Raw genomic sequence first — 23,439 nt, 5'->3', positions numbered from 1 at the left:
GCAATAACAAAAACTTTGCTCCACTCTCACCTAACAGTAACATTAGTCCACAGTGTAAAAAAAATTTTCATGAACTGTATAGTGAAGAATTTCATCCTGCCTGGTGTTTGGCGAAAGCCCACCCTGATAACAGTGTCACACATTAGTAAGGTTATGCTGATATATGACCCCAACATAATTATCAATTTACTTGTGCACTGTCTTTCACAACTGTAAGCCGAATACAACTTTTTGAGGGGTCCTATGATTTTCTGCATACAAATTACAAGCCATGCTGCCAATGAATGTTAGCTGAAATGCTTCAATCAAAATACTGCTAGCTTGCTGACAAACTAATAAAATTGGTACCTTTACATTTTCAAGTGGCCACTGATGCCAGCACAATGCGGTTATAAATGCAATTTCCTGTCAAAAAAAAAAAAATGATGACAGAAAAAAAAAGAAAAGAAATGAAGTTATGCCACTGTAGGAAGTATAAAAAAATTCTTATATCCCTCTTATATGCACCTTTCTATCGGGCAAGAAGGATGTGAAAATGCCTCCTCTCTGGGCTGTTGCAAACTGATTCGGTTGCCACTTCCACCGCACTGGAGCCAAGTGCCCACAACAGCTCCCAATGAGGATATGTGGCGATGCCCAGGCAAGCCTCAACAGAAAGGTCTACATAGAATCCCTATTTTCACATTTTTAACATTATTTACGTCAGCTTAGAAATATATTTTGCTTTCATATGTCCCAAAATAGGCTGTAGCACAAAATAATAAGTAACTGTGGGAACACTGGTGTGCACAAGCACTTGGGTGGGCAAAACCTCCCGAGCACATTCATACAGATCCCTTTCGTAACCTACTTATCTCAGTTACCAGTATTTCCTGCACTGAGCCAGACAAGGTTCCCAAGTGCTCCAAATGAGAGGCATTTCAAATGAGAGAACAGATGAACTCAAAGCCAGAACTGTGATCTGGACTGCAAAGCACAAACAGCGCAAGGGAAAGCCTGGCTGCACCAATAAGCTTGCGGGCAGCATGCACACAACAGGCACAAACAAGGGTGCATCATTTTTACCAAGCGTGCAGAAAACACGGAAAGGACACAAAAGAGAAAATTTCAACACTCACCATGTTGTTCGTAGTGCCTCAACTTTTGCTCATAATGCGCTAACGGGATGCTACTTCTGCAAACAAAAATGACCCTGTTTTGGTGGAAAGGAACTGTCGCGTTCTGAATTTGTGCAAGGCAGAAAGAAAGAAGAAAAAAAAAAAAAAGGCTAGTAAAACAGAAGTGGCCACCATGGCCAAACACATTCTCCTTTCCCTCTTAAGAGCAAATTTGCAGCACGCTGATTACAGACACAAGAAACACAGCATCTGCTGCCATTTAAAGCAATGTTCACACAGAGAAATACAACAGTGCTGAGAAATTGTTCCCGACGCTTACTCAAGCCTAACACATTACAGAAACGCAGCTTATCTATAATTTCAAAGTGACAAGTGGATTCAAAATTTCGCAAGAATTAGGCAAATATATGAATAACCACAACGACGACTAAAAAGGACCAGATTTACAAGATCTGATTACTAACGCAGTTTCATGGTTAACATCTGACCTGTAAGCTACCTTCCTTTTCAGTACACAGCATTTTATGAACTAGCATAAAGAAGCCATAAGAATTAACTGCCAGTCCAGTTCTTTATTATGCAGAGAAAGCTGTACTCATGTCACTAAACTTAGTATCAAGAACTGGAAGAAACATGACTCGCTTTCAATACCACACATGCACTGTATTCTATCACAGCCATGCTCTTGTACTCCGTTAATCCTTACTTTGCAAACTGCTGCTGAAGAAGACAAGAAAGGCACAGCGTTACAACTGCTGATTCTGAGGCTAGACAAATAGCAGGCGCACAGTGGCGCAATAAGCGTGAACACGAAGGCTCGAAATTCAAGCGCACTTTCATTCAAGCACGCGAAGATGTTGCAGGTTATGCTCTGTACAGGCAATGCAAGCGAGGTGTGTACACAACATGTACTATTTGGAATCAACCACAACTCTACCTGTGGTCCCCGCAGGCCATCAACATGAAGTAATGTCCGTTTTGATGCACTATCAAAAGGGACACAGTTAAACCTGGATATAATAAAATTGAGAAAAATCCACAATTTTTCGTTACATGCAGGTTTGTGTTGCATCCAGTTTTCGCAACAGAACTTGGAAGGACGATGCAGAACGGATGCCAAAACAAAAAATAAATGTAATGAAATGGAATCGCCAATGCTCCCACTAAACCAGTTAAATTTCGCGATTGTGTTGATAATGTGAGTGTGGCAGCAGCTGGCACCACCTACACTGGGAATCGCACGATGTCACTAGGTGCGGCGTGGACAAAATGAGAAAAAGGGCCCTTAGGTCTTCCAGTCTGCCGTAGGCCTTGGAAACTGTGTCTTGTGTTGCTGGCACTCTTCGCCATTCCTGCTTTCGCTGTGTGTCTGCTGTCGGCGCCTGAATGGTGCGAGCAACCGAGCGGCGGCAATGGATGTGCGCTGCTCATCTTTCCTGTTGTGTCACGAGCCGTTGTAGTGCCACTTGGTGTGATGCTACAAAAGTGAAAACTTAGCAAACTGCTCTGCTGGAGCACGGCATGTTGTATCAGCTGCGTTCGCTTCCTGTGATTGTGCACATTCCTCTCGCAGCAGTCTGTGTTTTACAGCCATTACACTTTTGAATGATTTGGCCTTACTTCAAGTAACGCAACACTAGTCAATAGATAGTCGGCATGGTGAGTTCATTATAACAAGGCTGACCGCCAAAACACCTTCATTACGTGGATTTCGCAACTACATGCACTTCAATGGTGGCGGCATTGAGGAATTAATAATTTTTGTTATTGAGGATTTGCAACATGAAGGTTTGTACATCCAGGTTTAACTGTATTTTAGTCTTTCACATGACCTTATCTCCCTACTGAGCAAGGGACATGAAATAGATACCACAAATACTTTTCTGCACAGGCACCAGTGGCACCTAGTACTTTAGTGGAACAACAGGCCATTTAGCAGCGATGGATCCAAGTTTACTTAATGTTTATGCAGCAATGAGGCATTAAGTGTACAAGTAAGAAACAATGAAAGTCACAAATAAATTATCTGTAGGAGTGATGCTGCTAGTAAGGCGCAATGGCACACGCTTATCCAAATTCACCTAATATTGCAGCTGCCAAAAAGAAAAGCCTGCCTCAGCAGAAAGCAACGATTGATCATTTCAGAATGCACCCATATTGCAAACATCCAATAAATGAACGCTTGCTAAATAAACATTCGGGACATGCTCAGTAAATATGATGTTGGAAACACAGTGTGTTCCTTTAGGCACAAAAATATAAGTTCAGTACTGCTTCCTTCTTTTCTACTGCTCTGCGGCCATGCTACACGCATTAGCAAGCTAAGGTGAAATAAACATCCTCAGTTGCAGCCTAATTTGCAAGCACAGAGATGAACCATTTGATTTTATTTAGTAGACACACATTATAAAGAGGACAACAGCTCATGTACAAATGAGCACCTACACGAAGTGCTGCAATAAAGAACTTTAATGCTATGCATAAAAATTTGATTTTCATTCCAGACTAGAAATAAGCTCAGTGTACGTCAACCTTCCCACATTTACACACTGCATTTAAGTATTGGGATGCCTTCGTGCTCGCGTTTCAAAACACAACACCAAGCCTGTTTGTTTTGTACAAACTTACTTCAAGTATACTTGAGCTGATACAAGGTGGATGAAATCCCATGTGTTAAGCATCTTGACAAGATTAAAGCAATAATGAGTCATGTAAATCTTAATAGCTCCAGGTGTCTAGCACATCTAGTCCACATTTAGTTCATTCGAGTGCATGCATTTTCTTTGTTCTGACTGAATACAACTGAAGGGACGTTGAAAGGAACTCTCTTAAGACACCACACTGTAGAGGAGACTCTGCGAACTTGGTTAGACCAATATGTCAAGCTATGGAGTTATGGCCTGTTCACAAATAAGCCAGAAAAGACAAGTGCCTGCACAACAGCACTGCATTCTGGTATCCCACAGATGGTGCAGGTAAACGTAGCACGCTTTCCACCTCTAATGTGCCTATAACCAATTAGTTTTCAAAACGGTTATGTTCAGCTATTATTTTTTGGACGATGTTTATACGTGAATACAACTGTGCTAGTCTTAAGACTCCTTTTCTCAATTTCTCTGGTAGCAAAGAAAAAGTTGCACTAAAATTTTTTCGGCTTCACTTCTTATCCATTCTTTCCGCTTGTAGACAACAGCACACACATGGATGAAAAGATGAAAGAAGACAGACATGCAACCACGAGTACAGTCTGTATATGCAGTGCTGCAAGTATGTTGAACAAACTAGCCTGCCAATACGTGTCAAGCTTCCCCTTTGGCAAAAAAGTTCAATTTTATCCTTCACTGCTGATACAAAGCAAGAGGCAAGACATTGCAAGGTCTATTCAACAGTGGAAAAAGATGCATGCGTCAGCCACAGAAGCTGTCAATCACCTACGCATTCATCAGTTCACATGTTAAAATTGGTCCCATAACAAGCACAGTGGCTGAACGCTACCACTTTGTAGAAACAGAAACCTATGCCAAACGTGTTCCCTGTGTGTGCCAAAATTTACAATATGTTCACGTCTCAAAGCTGCTATGCGTTAGAGTATTCTGTTGTCCAGCTCCTTTATGTCCCCAGTGTTGTTGACTCATTGTGCATAGCTGAGTGAAATAATGAGCATCCAGATGGCCAATGGCAGAATTGTTTGCCACCAGCATGTAAATCACTACCGGTTCCTAAGATGTCACCAAGTCACCAAACAGTAAGAGCACAGGTATAAGTGCAGGCTAGATGGATGTTCATGGTTACTAAAAACCATAGGTGACAAGAACAGAGAAACAGCACCGCGTGTCCACTCTGTGCCGCGGTCCTTATCATTTGCTTTGTTTTTGAAAGCAAGAGCATGCAAAGACACATGAATGGCTTTACTGAACCTTTTCTCATAAAAGAAATAATAAAGCAGAACGAAAATGACTAAACTTCAACTACTGCTGTTAGTAAATTGAACAAACATGAGATTGTCACCTGTGCCCTTCTAGATAAATCTTCTAATACCTCTAACGTATCCTGCATTTTACTTTCTTTAAAGCTTCCAATAAACACACAAGACATAGCATTAAGCACTCAAGCTGCAAAATAAAACTATATAACTCACATTTTCTTCTGAAGCTTCTCAAAAGCTGCAGATGCTTCTTTCAGGCCATCCTGCAGAAAAAAAAGAGAAGGGGTACATAGAAGGCTACGCACAGCATTATGTGGCAAGAGGAAATACTACAAAGAGAAGGAACGAAGTGAACATTTCTGCACGCACCGATAGCTGGCAGTACTGCTCTCCTACACATAGTGGACACCCAGCATGCACAGGAAGCAAGGTTTTATCGACCAGTTTGGCCAGTGGTTGCGTTCGGCAGCTAGCCATGTGCCTGTTGAGGGTGCTTGTACATCTGCTACTTGTCATGGCACTCCTGGGGTGGGTTGTTACGGTCTAAGAAGTGTGCGGCAACTGCGCCAAAGCACTTCTTTGGAAGCATTTAAAGCCCATGATGTCTGGAACATTGCAAGCTCTTAAGTATGTGCAATATCTTGCCATCGTAAGACATAAGAGCAGCACAGACCCAGTACAGACTTCAGTCAAGGCCTGTGCAGGCAGACTATTGCAAAACAGATATTGAGCGAATATGAGTTCTATCAACATAAAACTTGCATACTTATGAATTGAAAATTACACATCGCCTATATGTCTCCCTAAACTCTTTTGCTACAGTGAAGAAAAAAAAAAAAGGCAGATTTTGAGCGTTTTAAATTAAAGATGACTTCTTCAAGAAGTGCCAAATGCATTGAGCATTGCAATGCATCAAACTGTTGCCTATCGATTATACTTCCGAACGGGGAAAAAAAAAAGAGCCAGAATTGTGTGTGTGCAAACTTTATTTATAAAAACTGTTGGTTAATTACGCTGTAACAACAACAACAAAAACACCACAAGCAAAACAGAACTCAGCAACTCATAGCAAAAAGGCTTTGGTGCACACGCACCACTTGTGAATTCAAATTTCTCGTTGCAGGAAAAGAAAGAAGGCAGCAAAAAAAAAATGTTTTGGTAACTTTGCTGACCTGATGAGAGACTGAGGTCACCACGCCATTGCTCTGCTCCACAGTGAAGGAGGTGCCTTTGTTTGGGTCTATCATCTCAGACATATCGTGAAGCAGCACCACAGGATTCTGTTGGTTCTTTTCTACAGGGGGTCTGGGTGCAGTCCTGCGTTTCTTTGGCGGAGACTGCCGCGCAGGCACCACTGTACAATCCTAAAAAGAGAGAACAGGGGAGGATCACTAAATAAAAAGCTTTGTAATCTGTTTAAAAAAAAAAATGCATAGTGGACAGCTGGTGCTGCCACGCAATCCCCATTTTGTGCATAGCACCTGACAGGAATCCCCACTGAACGTACCATATTCTCTGTCTTCAAAATCATGATGTAAAGCTAATTTGTATAGACATTCCAGTCAAGTGCATGTTTTCATGGGCTGAATTTGTCGATTTGAAGAGTAACTTCACCATACAAGACCTTGCATACCTCAGGAATTTCTCACTATATGTTTTACGACAAAATTCTAAAAAGTGGCGGCTTTTCACTAACAGAAGATTTGCACTGTCAAGCTGTGCCCCAGCTGCCTCCGGTGCTTTCGTTTCGAGCATTGCGTCACGCGAGGTAGAAACGACGGCGGGTGTGGAGATAATTTGCTCTCAAAATTTGCTGGTCGCAGCGACAACAGTGAACCACTTCTGGAAGACGGACTCTTCGTTATTTCATGGATGTTGCACTAAACGATGCGGACCGCCCACGAGTGGTGCCATCTTCACTCCGCGTTTTAACTAGTGCTGAAGAACCACGAATTTTGTCATTCCCAAAGTGAACGGGGTTCGAAAATTGGTGCCTGATTTGCATAGTGCACATACCGTATTTACACAATTGTAAGTCGACCTATTTTTCAAAATTTGAAAATCTGAAGTGGTGGGCGTCGACTTAAAATCGAAACCAAAGCATTGCACCATCAATAAAGGCGAGACAAACGAGATATCAGGCATGCTACAGCGTGGTAGGATTTTTGCTGCGCGGCTCCATCGCATCGCTTTTCGTGCTGGCCCTGAGCAGCTGCTACAACGCGCAGAACCGGCATCCCCACCTCGTGCGAGGTGGCTGTCGATAAGCAGCAAACCGCACCAGCGCACTCCCCACATGTGGCCGCAGATTGTGGTTGCTCGTAAGCGGGGGCGGCCCGATAACGCATTCACGTTCTACTCTTAATAGGCATCGTCCAAGTTTTTTTTCTGTTTACTTCCAACCGCGCACTCGGCGCTCCTTTGAGCGCTGATAGTTGATGGAAAGGCCGCTGTTCCAATCGTGGCGGCATCCCCACTTGGAAACGCAGCGGCGCCGGGGAGTGTCGGTAGCCGATGGAAGAGCGATGCCACTCACGCATAATTTCTCTTTGGTTCTGACGCATTTGACTACTGCCGGCCACGTTTCACAAGTTTTTAATGTAGTGCTTCGTCATTCGTTATTTGCGCTCCGGGTCCAATAAGCGACCGTCGCTCGCTCACGGCTACATTCGAGATGGCTGTCATTCTTTATGCCGAAGAAAAGAACAACTCCGCGCCGGGCCGCAAGTTCGACGTTCGCAATGGGTGATCATGTGTGGCAGCTACAGCGAGGCAAAATCTTCAGCTGTTCACCGCGATGTCGTGATGTGGCTGCTTGTGAAGTGTGGGATTTCGCTGCACGCCGATGTTAGAACGACGAGGTGTGGGACTGCAGCAGCGATCACGACGGCAGCGCTAGTGTGGACGAGTAGTCCAGTGACTAATACATTTTCGTTTTGAAATGTGCCCACGGGCGCTCCCGTGCGTGGCAGCCGATAGCGGCTAGCGATAAGGGGAGGCCGCAGGTTAGTGCTATTGCGTTCTTTTATTAAAGGCCAAGCATAAACGACCTCCAAGTTTTTTTTTTTTTTTTTTTCAGAATTGTGAAGTGGGCGGGTCGGGTCGACTTACATTCGAGTCAACTTACAATCGTGTAAATACGGTATGTAACCGCGCCAGTTTAAACTATGCTGGTCTTTAGCAGCACAGATGGTATTGCAGGTCACGCACTGAATAGTTCCTCTTATCGAATGTGAGGATGACAATGGTTTGGGGCAGCCAACATGGCCTTGAAGTTGAACACTCTCTGCCTGCCTTCTGCTTTCTCGCAACACATTCCAATGAGAATGAGGAAACTGCTGAACAGACTGGAAATGAGCCATAAGAGCTCATAAAAACGCTTTAAACCAAGAGAAAATTTAACGCAGCGGCTCATGCACTGCGGCATCGGCACCAGAAACACGCTATTAATTTCAAAAAACCAAATTTTCTGACTTCGCTGCTTTTGAAAAATTGGTCACAAACATGCATTAGCCACACAGTAAAGCTGGTGGCTCATCATAAAAGCGCTAGTAAGTCTGAATTTTTAAAGTCCGGAAAATTTGGTGGTGGGTGTAGTATCTGCAGTCACGTTAGCTTTGGCCAGATAACACACGCATACTAGCAAATATGGTTCACCTAATTGCATGCAGGCCTTTTTTTTTTTTTCCGGAAAAAATGATGCTGAACAAGGTCAAGGATAATTTTAAGGAGAAATAGGCGTGTGCTCGTACGATAAGGAGGGTCGGTCGAAATTTGGGAGTCTCCCCATCTGGGGAGAGTTCGCAAGTGTGCAGTCTTCCATGGAAGGCAAAATGTGACTGCAGTTTCACTTTACCACATGCGGTTTAGGATAGCAGGGTTCTATCAATATGAGCAGCGGGCACATATACAATGTTCCCAAGAAATGTATCTTTGAAAGTAATGTGCTATGTGTATGCACTTCATGCTTCAGCTCCTGCCCTGCATTTTATCTTCACAGCCTGATTCCCCAATCTAGAAGGTTCCAAGTGCCTTGCCCATGCTATCCGTGTGGCATGCAATACAATGGCCAGTCACAGTAAAGGTAAGCACAACCACACAACTATTACACATAGGCATGTGCAACACAAGGAGGGTGAACAAAGCAATCGGCAAACAAAGATGGACAAACTCTGGACCTTCTCAGCTTCCGAGTCCGAGCTGCTCTTTGTGTCAGACTCTCGCCGTCTCCTCTTGGTCCTCGATTCCCACCAAGACTAGAGTGAGAAAGAAGACAAAGCATATTCAACGGAGGGTCAAAACGGGGTAACTTTGAAAACAATGGCTAGCAAATGGAGCTCTGCAATGTGGAAACACCAGTTTCAGTTGCCACAGTGCAGTAAATTACAGGCCTTTTCCTAAAGAACACACAACACTGCAAAATCACCGGGAACTTGCACACCGCCCATTTGCTTTGGTCTTCTACACTAATTTAACTAATTTTTTTTAGTGCGCTATCACTTATAGTGGCCATTCCCTGCATTTAGCCGTTGTGTGTTTGTTTGTGAAGCCAGTTTTGTGGCAGCCTGCACAGCTGCCCAGGTATACCGTATATACTCATGTAATGAACCCAGCTGCCACTTTTGTCATCCATAATTTACCTTTTTCTAAGCTTTTTGTAGCGGTTTCCTCAGTTTTCACCTTGGCAGCATGCCGAGATGCTGCCCGTCAATAACATCACCGCTTGTTTATCTTTTCAGGAGAGCTCCCGCAACACGCTTGGCAAACTTTGCCAAGATGTTGTGTGCTGTAAGCTAAGGCTTAAACATTACCATTAAGCACTCGTAACCGTCCCGTGTGTTTTTTTAACCTCGCATAAAAAAACGCGCGTCTGACCTTCAGGACCGGCGTTCGTCATGCTCGCATTATCCTGCCACGATTGGCCGGCGCCGTCGGTTACTGCAAAATTGTAGGATCGCGTCATAGTGAACGATGCTAAAAACCAGCAGCACGAACGCGTCAGACCGCGTGTTTGTTGACGACAAAAGGATGGACGGAGGTATGACATGAATTTTCGACCCTTCCGAAAAATCTCTTGAAACTTTTTCCCCCTGTAATGAACCCTCCGCCCAAACTGATGTCAACATTTCTGGATAAAAAAGCGGGCTCATCACGTGAGTATATGTATAATATGAGGCTGCTCGGGAAGAGAAACCTGAATCGCAACCCAACCCAAGCAGCCCAAGTCCCATCGATGGCAGCACCTGCCATAGAAGGGCAGTGTCGCATCGCTAGACCACTGCACCACTGCGACAGAAGTGGTAGGAAGACTCCAAGGGATTTATGAATGTATAGAATGACCAATTCCGCATATATGCACATTAACCGATTATCGCTATCCAAACAAATACCATCCGTGAACACTGCATCTGAACACCAGAACCGAAGTGAAAACCAAACTGCTAGCGCACCAAATTCGCATTTGGCCTAACTACACAAACGGACCATAATTTTTGTTACCAGTGAAAAGTGTGACACTGCTTAACTCATATTGGGGAAAACCTAAAGTTGCTACCATAGCTTTGGCACAACAGTTTCTCCAAGTTCAGACAGCCCAGCCAACTCAAGGTTCACCATGTGCAATATTCTGAGTAAGGACGTTTGCAATGAGTCAAATCAACCACTCAGCTGGTTTAAAACTCTAGCGAAAGTAGTGAAACACAGAATAGATGTTAACATCACTCAACCCTGCCAGCAAACAGCTTTTTACTGGCTGCTGCTAGGCATGCTAAAAGCTATATATTCAAAAGCTATATATTCAAGAATGAGAGCTATTATGCTACTGGTTCTTGCCATTGCAAATAAACCACGAGCATACCAGCACCATAAGAGTCGCATTTGACTACGTTCTCTCGTGCTCACTTGGTTCTAACATTTTGCGAAGCTCTACAAGAAACTTGGTTCTCTGGTACACAGAATCTTACTTTGTTCCATGCCAGGCAATTGCTATGAATAAGACAGCACTCAGAGTACTGCAACATAATCCAATGTAGCACATATCATTAAGCCTTGTAATATGGAGTCTGAAAATCCCTTAGATTGCACCAGAATATCGTGTCTGATGCGGGGGATAGTGCTCTGGAACACAGCTGTTGACGGAGAAGACAAGCGTCTCCACTTGAATGAAAGCGAGCTGTAACCGATTTTGGTTAGTGCTGGTGCTGCCTTTGTAAATGCATTTGAGATACATTCCTGGCTTTGTTTATCCATACAGCAGTTTTGCTTTTGACCAATGCTGCACAGAAGATCACCTCACCTTGCTAAAAGCCAGTCATGTCAGATTGCGGCAGAAACCTCCCATAAAATGTGACCGCATAGCTAAAAGTGGGCAATATTAGAGTTTAATCATACTTTTGAGATTTTAATTGCCTTTCTATAATAAGAGGGAACATTCTTTTGAGCTTTTAATTGTAATGCCTCAGTATTAACGAGGAGGGCATACTGTTGCTGTACGGTGTGAAGAAAGAACTGTTAGTATAGGCAAAGAAACGTAAATTCAGGGCATTCTAGAGCATTTTTCTAGGTCACCTGCATTATATTGTGCCCTTTTGTGGCACTTATTGTGCCATAGAGGAGACTGAATTTAAAGTTAAAATAGTTTACAAACCTTTGATCGGTACCTCTTCTTTGGAGTTGAGCTGCTTGATGACTCTACTAGAATTGGCTCCCTGGAAAGCAAGGAATAAAAAAAATGACAGGATAAGTTGCAGACCACGTATGTATGCTCTGGGCTTTCACTTAGGCAGGCATGTCTCAGAGACATTCTAAACGCTTAGCACTTCTGGGGCCTTTACAGAAGCTGCACCCATCAGGAAAACCATACACCATAAGAAAAGTGTTCCGAGCACATATAGACGTGTCTGTGAATTAGAACAGGAGCTCTCATAGAAACCCAAGTACCCAATTGAGGCTCTGTCTATTTGCTATTCTATATTATATTGAGCCTCCTTGGTCAAACTTAAATTGAGGCAACACCAAGCGCTAGAAAAGTGTGAAGATTAGCACCAGTAAATGCTTCGCATTTAAAAATCACGTTCATTCATATTACCGAAGCTTTCAAAAACGTCAAAATGAAGAGACGCATCAAAAAAAACTTCTGTTCTCACGTTTTACAACAGGCTTAAGGTTAGCCATCGTCTCAACAGAGCTCCTATGCAAAGAGAATTGGCCAGATTTTCAGTAAAAAGGTTTGTGCCAAGGTCTGATCAAGAAGGGATAAAAGAGAAGGACAAGACGCTGACAGCTTGGTATACATTTACTTTGGCTATCAACTTGGCATAGGTCGCACCTTTGCACTACTGGCACCAGCACCATAATTGACCAGAGGCAGTTCAACTGCACACCTAGCAACCGTTCTTGCGATCCTTTACGGCAGTTAATGCACCATATGCTGGTGCCATAACAGGCGACAGCTATGTCCTGAAGGTATTGGCTGCTATGCAGCTGGTAGTGCAGTATGAAATAAGCCGTGCAAAGCAGAAAGAAAGGGCACACCCATAGGAGGGCCTAGATGCCTCTAATTTCTACTTTCAAATATCAATTTCTTTAAACAATTCAAACTAATCTGCGCACTGTTACACGGCAGCAAAAATAGAAGTATATAGCAGTATGCGCATTAAAGAGAACACAGAAATGCGAGCAAAGCAACTTCTTTCACATTTTTCTTGTAAAATAATTTGACATTTTTCTTTATTGTGTGTGGTTTGCATCCAATGTTTGCATTCTGTGACTGCACATCAGTGCCTGTTTACTGAAACAGACCTCAAAAGAGTAATAGCTGCACGCAGTGCTCGCACTTTGTAGTTCTTTCAACAGTACATATTCCCCACATTCAATATTTCCCTTCCAAGTTCATACTTTCAAGGCTGCCAAGACTCTATGAATGCTTAGCATGCTAGCTTCTGGAAATGGCCCACTCTGAATGCAGCTGATGTTTTCCTGATTTCCTGATAAACTTTTATGTGCCAAAGACGACAAAACGATCATGAGGCACGCCATGACAAAGGGCTTGATTGGTATCAACCACATGCAGTTCTGCAGTGTGCAATCTCAGCCTTCGCATTTGACCTCTTCCTACACCACCTGCTGGCCACAGGGAGGGACCATTAGTGCAAACACCACCACCCCTACAATGGTTTTTTGCCTTACATGTACAGCTGCAATCTTGTGTTTAAAAATCCATGCTATGCTGAAAATATATGCTCCTCGGGAGTTGCTGCACCTCCTAGGACTTACAAGAAGTGCTACAAAATTGTTTGTGCTACCTTCTAGCAGAGGAAAAGAGAAACTGATTTTGGCCTTCAGCGCTTCACACAGCCTGTACTTCCCTTGTGCCCAAAAAGGGATTCAGACACACGACAGTAGAAAGAGGCAATAAAGCCTTGTCTGCAGACCAGGTCTATAGGCATTCATTTTTGTGGATAAAATAATGGTGATTATGATACAATTATAAAGTAACAGGGAGTGTACAAGTGCTTCTGCTGTCTGCAACGGCTCCCACGAGTGATAATGGCCTGAAATGTCGATATACTGCAGTTCAAGAAATATTGTATGTGGAGTATTGCCAAAGATGAATCAGGTTTGCCTGGGGTGACGAATGGCTAAGTTTCAACAGTTTTCTCTACTTCCAAGCACGCGCACAGAGAATGCCACGGATGCCTTTGCAAAACTGCACAAGGCAACGGCATCTTCAACTTGCTGAAAAGCAGCAGCAGTGCAGGCTCTTGCTGGTTGTCTTCACTGCAGTGTGGAGAGCATGGTAGTCAAAATTTGATGTCACTTGGTAGGTACGGCATGTGACGTTATTCCATCAGTGATGTGATTGATCGGCCAAAGTCACTTTGTAGAATCTTTTAGAGCAGCCAAAAGTGCTTTCTGGCACAGATATATACCATGTTTTCCAGTGCATAAGTTGTGGTCTTTTGGTGGATTTTTCATCGGTGTGACTTATATGTGGCAAAAAATCACGTGCCTTTACGCGCCATCTTTTGCGTTCCCTATAACTATGTTTGAAATGAAAATCGATGTGTAAAAGGAAAAAAAAGAATAGAGCTATTAGAATAGAGCTATTAGGGCGATGCGGGCATAAAGCCCACATCGTCGCCTTTTCTCGAAATTTCGGTTTCAGCATCGTATTCGTACTGCATCTCGTGCGTCATGCGTTGTTCATGCTCAATATGGCCTCGCCTGTGTGGTGAAGAAACTACGATGCAAAACTGAAGTCCCGTGAGGCTGAATATGTGCAGCAGAATGGGAACTGGGCAGCAGGGAGGCAGTTCAAAGTGAGTGAGAAAACTGTCCAGGACTGGTGCAAGCCCGCAAGAATGCTACAGTCGATGAAGCCGACAAAAAAGCAGGCCTCGGGGAGAATTAAGTCCACGTTTGTTAGAACTCTATGACTGTCAAGCTCACGGCAGCTGCTGCATGTGTGTATTTTTGTCACACTCACCGACAAAGTGATCCTCAGTGCGTTTTATAACACTTACTAAGTTTTGACAATACCGATTTTTTTTTTTTTTTTTTCACGGGTCACCGAGGCTATGCTCCACTGCTATTCCCTTCAAAATCGGTGGCAACCAGTCCTTTTCGATAAAGACGGCATTAGTGAGTCGACTGACGGGAAGAGCTTTAAATACTCTTTTCTCGGCGATAAACGAGTGTTCTTCTCCAGGACAAATGCATAGCCAGAATGAGCCACAGAATCAATACTTGCTGGAAACAATAATTGGCTGTTGTCCTCAGTGCCCCTTAAAGGTGGCTCTCCCACGTGTCCATATGCAAGTCGCACACAGCTTAACCGCCTCTTTTTGATGCAACGAAGCACACCTCAAAACAGACGCCCACTGACAACTTTGCGGTAGCATGCAGTTTCTCCATTTCGATGAAGGATGTGAAGGTTAACACTGGCGCAGTTTGTGAATTCATGCACAATTCCCTCCGCACCACGGGATGACCAGGGTGCTGCAGGCATGATCTGCTTCTGTTCATTACATGGGCCGACAACGGGCCCGGATATGCATACTAAAAAATGCATGTCTGAGGAATTCTCAGAAAAACGAGGTTTTCCACTTGTGCCGCATCTAACTCAGGTGTAGTACATGTGGCACCCGAGAATTTTCTCATGGAAATATGGACTTATGGCGCAGGCTTGGTGCCGATTACTCGTATTTTATCTTAATGTAGCAGCATGTACAAGGCTAGGCCTTTTTGTGCAGTATAGCACGAACTCGCTGCTCTACGATTGAGGGCTCCCGATTATTTTCAACCATCTGAGGTTCTTTAATGTGCACTGACATCGCACAGCACACGAGTGTTCCTTGCATTTAGTCTCCAGGCCAAGGGACCGCGGTAGGTGATGCCACCTGGTTGAGTAAGCTGCCAGTTAAGGAATTAAGTATAGGCTCACTCAAACCTACCTTTCAGCTCCTCTCCAGCAAATGGGTATGGTAGCATAAACTATGCCACAAGCTTCATCACAAAAAAGCATCAAAGCACAACTAATGTACAGTTGTTTTCCTGAGAGATGCTGTTTTCAAAAGCCCTCTTTAGCGCTCCTTCATAGGCCCAACTTGAGAGCTAGAAAGCACGCACACAGAAAAAGGAAGCATGCTCCAAACAAGAAAAGAGGAATATAAAAGGATCACTTACGCAGTTTCTTCTTGCCCTTTCTCGTTTTTAACTTCGGTTGGAACCAAAGGCTCAGCAGAAATGTCGTTCTCTTTAGTAAGGTCTGAAGAGAGTTCGAGAATAACACCACCGTTACTTCATTACAGCTTCAGGCAAATCTTTGAAGCAAAGAAGAAAAAGAGGCAATACATGAACTCTAAGAACTGTTGGTGTCGCATTGCATGGAAGGCCACTGGACAAACGCTACGAGTACACGACCAAGTGGCCAACAATGCAATTCATTCTCCAACTCCTTCGACTCTTGACTTCACTGACACGATAAGGTGGCAGCAAGCAAAACTGAATGCACAAATGCTGTGCAAAAATTAAAGTTGCTGCTTTCTGTGTCTGTATGCTTATTTTAAGGTGTTTATATGGTCGGATGCATACCTTGCCATGTCCTCTAAGTGTGCAAGGCTTTTCAAATACATGTGCACAATGTCTCTGGACACAACAAGGCAGCGAAGATGGTGTAAGCAAGGACAGAAAGCAACTTTTACCAAGAGTGATGTTTCAGCATTCCACACACTGCTCGCATGCATTCTGTAACTGTAAGGAATATATAACCAATGACATAAGCACACAAGTCAACTGCAAGTAGTGCACAGACGTAAATTCCCAGTAAAACAACAGTTTTATTAACTGTAAGACAAACTTGTAGGCACATCCACATAAATAACTGTACCCATATGCTTCCACACCCAGGTGCATAGTGAATAATGTGACAACTAGCACACTTCATGACTGAACACGTGAAGAGTTTTCAAAGAATGAAAGAGTAAAAAAGAAAGCCTGCTTCAGCAATAAGCCTTCTTTCCATTTTACTGCCCAGAACAAAAACAAAATCTGCCTCTAACCAATAGCAATTTTTTCTGCACTGAACTGCTTTCAGCTCCTTTGCGCTGAGCTGAAATAACACACTCAAAATGAGGTTTGCCAGCATGACAAAAAGAACCTTCAATGGAGCACAGAATGACATTTATATACAAACCACTAACTAATAAGTGAAAGATATGCACAGAATCTCAAATTTTGAATTCGAAGTGCATAAACAATCATGACACAATACATGTTCTGAAACGTTTTGAAAAATAAAGGCTTGCTCCTGCCATGCAAACAGTAAAAAAAAATAAATAACAATTCCTCCTTCTCGATAAAAATTGCATTATACAAGATACTGCATCGGATATTTGCTCGTCATGTCCAATTAAACAATTACCAAGTAAGCAAGAGAGTTAAAGGGACACTGAGGAGAACTCTATCATTTTTTTTTTTGTTAGCAAAATCTGATAGTTTGGCATTTCATGGCTTTGTTGCCGCTTGTCCGGGCGCGAAAGATGCATTTATTTCAAAGAAATTTGGATTCGAAGTTGAGAAAGTTTTTCCCGCCGCTCTGATTCAAACTCGAGAACTCTTATGACGTCACAGAACGGAGTGACGTGATACGTGACGTAAACGCAGACTCCGTGATTTCTGACGGCTAGCGGTGCGGTGCGCAACCTTCCTTTGCCAGCCTCAGAGATTCGTGGCTACCACGAAGTAAGGAAAATTCCTCCAAGGTGGCGCCTCTTGTCCTAGGAAGTCATCATGCTTGTACTTGCGAGAATGGCCTGTGGCGGCGACACCTGTATTTTGGTTCTTGCTATTTTCTACATTACAAGAGCTTTGTTTTCAGTAAGAGTGGCGTTTTTGTGATCAGGAGCTGCTATTCTATCGATACAAGCCAACTTCAATTTCTCCTCAGTGTCCCTTTAAATCTTTCAAGTAACATGCAGCCTGTGACTAGCAGGCATTACCTTGTATCACATAAAACATTGAGCACTAATATGTATTTCTTCATTCAGAGTTTTTGAATACAATGTGATGATGAGGGGAAAGCATATATCATTAAAAGCTACAAAACTGAAGATGTGCATAGCAAAGCTTTTGCTCCTTAGCGCACAGAAATGAGAGTTTTGAAACCCATGGTCACTGCACTTGACCTGTTGGAAACCTGTAAACTAGTGCATTCAAGAGCTCTGGATGCACACTTTAAAGCAGGTGTTTAAGTTAACACAGAAGATGAAATCTGAACATCATTTCCACAAGAACATGTCAGTAACATACGCCTGCCTTTCAAGCACATTTTTCACAGATAGCAAAGCAAGGTACACAAGCTAGTTCATAGATCAGGCTTCTGTAGAGGAGGTACTGCCTTGGTCAAAAATCTTCAGGCCAGGAATGCCTGCGCTCTGCTATTGCAGCGCTGCCACTGTCGGCGCACTCCGCCGCTCGCCTGTGCTGAGGATAAGAAGGGCGAGAGAAGCATGCCCCTCCCTCTCAACTGTCCCTTGATATTGGCGCCCAAGAAAACGTAGTGTGGCGTTCAATCCGCCAGCTGCCGCTTGTCTTATGGCCGCTACGCTACACCGCTTTGTGCGAGTACATGCGGTGGCTATGGCGAAGCTGCCTCGCGCTAGATGAATTTTGAGCAGCTGTGACTGTTCATGCAACGTGCTACCGCATAGAAAACCGTGGTGACTTTTCATTGTTTTTATTTTTGCATACTGTGCTCATGCACAATGGGTTGTCTACTTTGATACACTTGTTTTGTAAAGAATAGGACGAAAAAAATAAAAATGAGTGGTGGCTACCTCTCCAACAGGGACGCGTTCGTCAACTCGTGATCATCAAGGGATCATCTCGTGGCCGCAGGCTCCTTTATGAGATAATGACGTGAGGCTAATAACTTTCACGTTCCAGCGGCGCCCAGTCCGGACGTAACCAACCTGCGCCTGGATCAAGTGTGCTTGGATGTTGCCACTAATGGGAATGAGTCAGTATTCTCAAGGTCATTAAAAGAGGCTAAGCAGTCGGCACTCACTTAAGCTGAGAGGGAGTGGTTGTAACTCTATCGGCTACGCGGGAAGGGTGAGCGTCCTGTCTTGTGTTTTCATTTTGTATTTTGGACATTTTATGTTTTAATCATCATGTATTTTGGTCATTGGCTTGTTGGGTTTGATAAGTCCTTTAATTCCCAAATGTTTTCACAATCTTACTGTGGATTTTTTAAAAGAATGGCAACATCGAGCAAGAATGTACAGTCATTTCTCAGTGAAGAAGTTTGCTCTACATTTTTGAAATACTGTGTATTAAAGCGATGGTTTCGGGCCCGCCAGAACCAACCGCGAGCTCGTATTCTTTGCCAGCAACACTGGGATTCGCAGCGGCAGTAAACGCCCTGGAGCGACGCATGTGAAACGGAACCTTGTGAAAAGCATCGCTGCGCCACTCCGCTGTTTGCTCAATCGCTTGCATGTGAACCGCCATTAACGCAGCGGCTGTAAAATAAGCACACAGCAAGCAGAACAAATGCCGCACTACGTTTCCATGTGCACTGTTATCAAGGGCCCGTGAGTGAGAGGCTCTCGCTCTCTTTATCCTCGGCACAAGCGAGCAGCTATGCTCACCGGTGGTGCCAGTGTTACTATAGCAGAGTGCAACCACTCCTGGCCCATTTACAGTGGCCTGAAATTTTTTGACCAAAACTGTACCTCCTATGTCCTGGTCATGACGGAGGTGGGTTATCTAGTCATACTTTTTGCTGTTACCTACATTTAAGAACAGTACACAGCACACAAATGCATTTAACAACTCGAGAAAAAGATTTAATCCAAGAGTCGCTCACATATGGTGGAACTGTAGCAACCTAGTGCCGCCTAACTTGAGAAATTGTTACAGAAGCACGTATTTCAGTGAAAAGCTGCTAATTTAGCCATGGATACCATAACAAAGACAAACATTGAACTGCAGTAAGTGGGAGTAAATAAAGTAGAGCAAGCACTTTCACTCTCATATGACAACAGTGCGTTTTATGTATGAATGGTTTCAGGCCTGAGTAGAAAAAGAAACGGACATTGTTAAGTCGCAGAACACAACTTTATTATGCCACATTAAATATAGTGGAAATGAGCTTATCCTGAGTGAAGTGCACTATTAACCATGCTCATTTCAGGCAAAGTATGGTCCAAACAAAAAGTACCAATATACTGGCTGTTCACATTCTCTCCAGTGAACAGAAAGCTGATGCGGGAAAACAGTGAGCTTCAAAATGTCCTTATGATGTCACAAACACGACTCTTGAGCGACATACTGTGTCATACGTAGCACTCAGCCTTAAAACCAAGCTTACAATGCACTTCAGCGACATTCAACTGAAGCCGGGCTTGCGTTCTGGAAGCATCCACTAAGCAGACTGGCTGGAGCCTCAAATACAGAGGTGACGACTGCATGATGACAGCTCACTACACCTCTATGTCACAGCATCTCAACTGGAACCACACTTGCCGCCGCAGCAATAATTAAAACAAATGTCACACAAATTTTGCTAACAATACCCATGATTTATAATAAAATGGTCAAAAGCGGCAACGGGTGGGCAATGCTTGATGCGAAGGGGTTTAACGTCAGAAAGTGACTCGGGCTTTGAGGGACGCTGTAGTGGAGGGTTCTGCTAATTTCAACCACCTTGGGTTCTTTAATGTGCACTGATATCGCACAGTACACTTGCCTCTAGCATTCTGCCTCCATCGAAATGCGACTGCCGTGACAGGGATTGAACCAGTGTCATTCGGGTCAGCAGCCAAGCACTATAACCACTACGCCACAGTGGCGGCTTTTGATTTGAAGGCAGTAGGCGCCTTGACACAATTAGCATGATCTAAGCTGGTGGCATGAGCCATGAATTGCTGCAAGAGAATGCATCCAGCTTAAATGGGGATGAGGGTCTTAAAAACTTTTTTATATGTCAACGTAACCTGTTGAAACTTCGCACACAGATGTATCTTAGAATGCTGATTTCAAATGCGCATTTAGATTTCAAATATCTTACCTGAATAACATCCAAATTAGGTCATTACTTAAGGGCCTTTATGATAATTTCTCAGTTAAAAAAAGCTTTTCGAAGAATATTAAAACATTTCCAAAGGTCCACCGCACATCCTAAAGTGTTCCTTTTTCCTTTAAACATGATAGATTAGCAATAAGATCTAGTGTGGGCCAATTAATGCCACGTTTTTTCCCAACTTTGTTATTCATTTATGATCAACAAAATGAATTTATAGACATTTTATTAGGTTTAGAATGTGCTGTGGGCCTTTGCAAATGTCTGCTTATCTTTAACTCATATATTACTATAAAGGCCCGTAAGAAATGACCTAATTAGGATATGGTAATTTGCCATATATTTCCTTCCAGGTGAGATATTTGAATTAATACATGTAGAAAATCAGCATCTTATGATATACCTGCGTGCTAAGTTTCAGCAAGATATGTTAACTAAGAAAAAAAATTTGAAGACCCTCATACCCCCTTAAGCCGTGCCAGTTTGGACAAGACCATTTAGTGGACATGTCCAGAATATGAATACAAGCTCTGAAGTGCAAGAGCAGATTCCACTGTCAGCAAAATAAGGGGGTGGGGATGACGAAAAAGAAAGCTACACTACTCCAATGAATGATGCAGCTCATGTTCAAACAGAAGTGCTGGCAGTGCTAAAGTGGGTGCCTAAAATGGTGCTTATAAGCACAGCCATCACCAAGTGCAAATGTGGCTACATTTCTCACCTTCACCAGTATGAGTAAATAAACTGCTAAAACAATATCAGCGATATGATGTTGGGTAAGCTCACAGGTAGAGCACTAATGGTCAACAGTTGGTGGTATGGGAGAAGACATGTTAATTAAAATTGCCTGACAAACATGAGTGGTTAAGAATGCTTACAAGTAGAGTACAATGAATTGGCGATATTCTTCACCGCCACAGGAGTGCTTTCCTAATGGCACATAGATACTATCAACAACTGAATATTTCTACCTGCCTTTATAATAATTCTAGCAATGCAACACAAGCTACTGTGCAGAAAAGTGGAGCACAGTTTGTAGGTTTGATAGGTGGCTTAGCTCACAAAAAAAAACTAGGCCAGGGTCTGCTGATATCTTACCAAATGTGATGACAAAGAAGCGAAATTGCACTTTTGCCTGAACACATGTGAGCAATTTATCACCAAAGATGTTTGAACGACAACTTTAAACAAACTCCGGACTTCAAAAATATCCCAAGTGGATGTCCTGTCACAATCAAAGCCCAAACTTTCTATTAGGAGCTTTAAGCAACATTACAAGTCTTAAAATCTTCCAAACTTGACCAGCCTCAACAGAGCAACAGATAATGTCTCTAAAAGCAGCCCTGTAAATGTGAATGTGCCAAATCTGCAGTATGAAAAATCAACCTATACTCCATCTCACTATTTTGTGTAGGCAAGTGGAAGTTAAGAGAGCAATATAACGGCTTCAAGAGGTGTGCTATTTGCACATTCACACGCCAATCAGATATTTATGGAGGCCACTGCCCAGCTCTTACAGCTACTTTTCCACTGCAAGGAATACAGCCAAACCCTGCTACAACAGAATTTCTGCCATAACTAAGTAGTTCCGATTCCCCATCAGCAAACCATACAACGCAATGCGATTATTTCCCCTACAGCATACAATTTTTGGAGACAGGACCAGCTTTGGCGAAACATTTTTGAGTAAGCCCAGCAGATTTCTATTTTGCAATTTTTTTCTGTGCGTCCAAATATAATACCATGCAATATGGTTTCACCAAAAACGCCTGCCAAAGTCGGTTTGCGCTTTCGGTAATGCTGCCAACACATCCTGCGGAATAGGATTTAATGAGCGGACAAGCACATGTAAAGATGCGGTCCGGTGCCAACGGCTCGGGGCCTTGGACTCTGCACTTGCTACCTTGTCTTGCAGCTTTTCCGCTTGCTTTGTTGACAAAGGCGTAATGGACGTCAGTTTTGGGTTCAATTCAATGTACGGTTGTTGCGTCAATGGTGACAGGTAACACCTTCAGGCTTTTTGTGATAAGTGGTGGCTAGTTCCACAGCACTTTTGCTGTGGCTTCGGTGGGGAGCACACTAGGCCTAGTGACACCAAGCAAACAGGGCGCATCCCCCCATCGCCCGGTGTGCCGGAGGTCAGCACATCATTGTAGGAAGCGCGCTGCCGGCATGGGTGTACTCTAGTCTCTAGTGTACTTAGTACAAGCACTGTTGCATAATTAACAGAGTTACGGTGGTTCTAGGCGCAGTCTCAACAGGAAGTCAGGTGGCTGATATATTCGTACCATGCGTCGCAAAACGTCTTCGAAGAATCAGCACAACTGCATATCTGGCGTATCATCCAAAGCAAATGCGGCCCGGCCCCTATTTAACCCACTGTGACGTGAGTGCACGAGCACCTTGTCCATGCCAAAATGCCCCGAGGCAGTGTGGTCTCGGCACAGGACGAAAGCAGAGCCGCTTTTACAACACTTGCAGGGAAAAAAAAAATTATACATTTTGACAGCCAGTGCAGCGGGTGCATTTTTATTGGATGTGCATCGCCCAAGATTTCCGGAGCTCCATGAAAATCCCGCTAAGGTACTGATATCAAAACTGTGAAAGAGAATGTCGACAGATTTTTGAAAATGAATATTGTCAATGAACCATGCAGCCCAATCTAACAACGATCTGGTCCTATTTCATGACAATGACGTTTCCAATGGAGTGAATTTTTTCGCAGTTCCCGTGAATTTCACTGTAGCAGGATTCGACTGCACTGAGATGTTTACTCTGCTATTTACTCCTAAAACCTGTGGGTGGCACTG

General features: G+C 43.4%; 1 protein-coding gene across 2 annotated transcripts in view; it reads right to left on the bottom strand.

Moving 5' to 3' along the window:
• LOC144136700 (uncharacterized) overlaps positions 1-23,439 on the bottom strand; it is a 57,545-nt gene that overhangs the window by 10,989 nt on the left and 23,117 nt on the right. Inside the window, exons 9-14 of one of the 2 annotated variants that reach the window (XM_077669237.1) lie at positions 15,730-15,811; positions 11,690-11,750; positions 9,222-9,299; positions 6,216-6,407; positions 5,257-5,306; positions 1,119-1,174 (exon numbers count right to left, since the gene is read on the bottom strand). In XM_077669237.1, coding sequence (XP_077525363.1) covers positions 1,119-1,174; positions 5,257-5,306; positions 6,216-6,407; positions 9,222-9,299; positions 11,690-11,750; positions 15,730-15,811 — 519 coding nt within the window. The remainder of the gene's footprint in view (positions 1-1,118; positions 1,175-5,256; positions 5,307-6,215; positions 6,408-9,221; positions 9,300-11,689; positions 11,751-15,729; positions 15,812-23,439) is intronic. The other variant, XM_077669236.1, reaches the window with a different exon arrangement.

Source organism: Amblyomma americanum, chromosome 6 (assembly GCF_052857255.1).
Source record: "Amblyomma americanum isolate KBUSLIRL-KWMA chromosome 6, ASM5285725v1, whole genome shotgun sequence".
NCBI classification, from domain to species: domain Eukaryota; kingdom Metazoa; phylum Arthropoda; class Arachnida; order Ixodida; family Ixodidae; genus Amblyomma; species Amblyomma americanum.
Note: the sequence above shows the minus strand (reverse complement) of the source record. Positions and strands in the feature narration are given on the sequence as shown.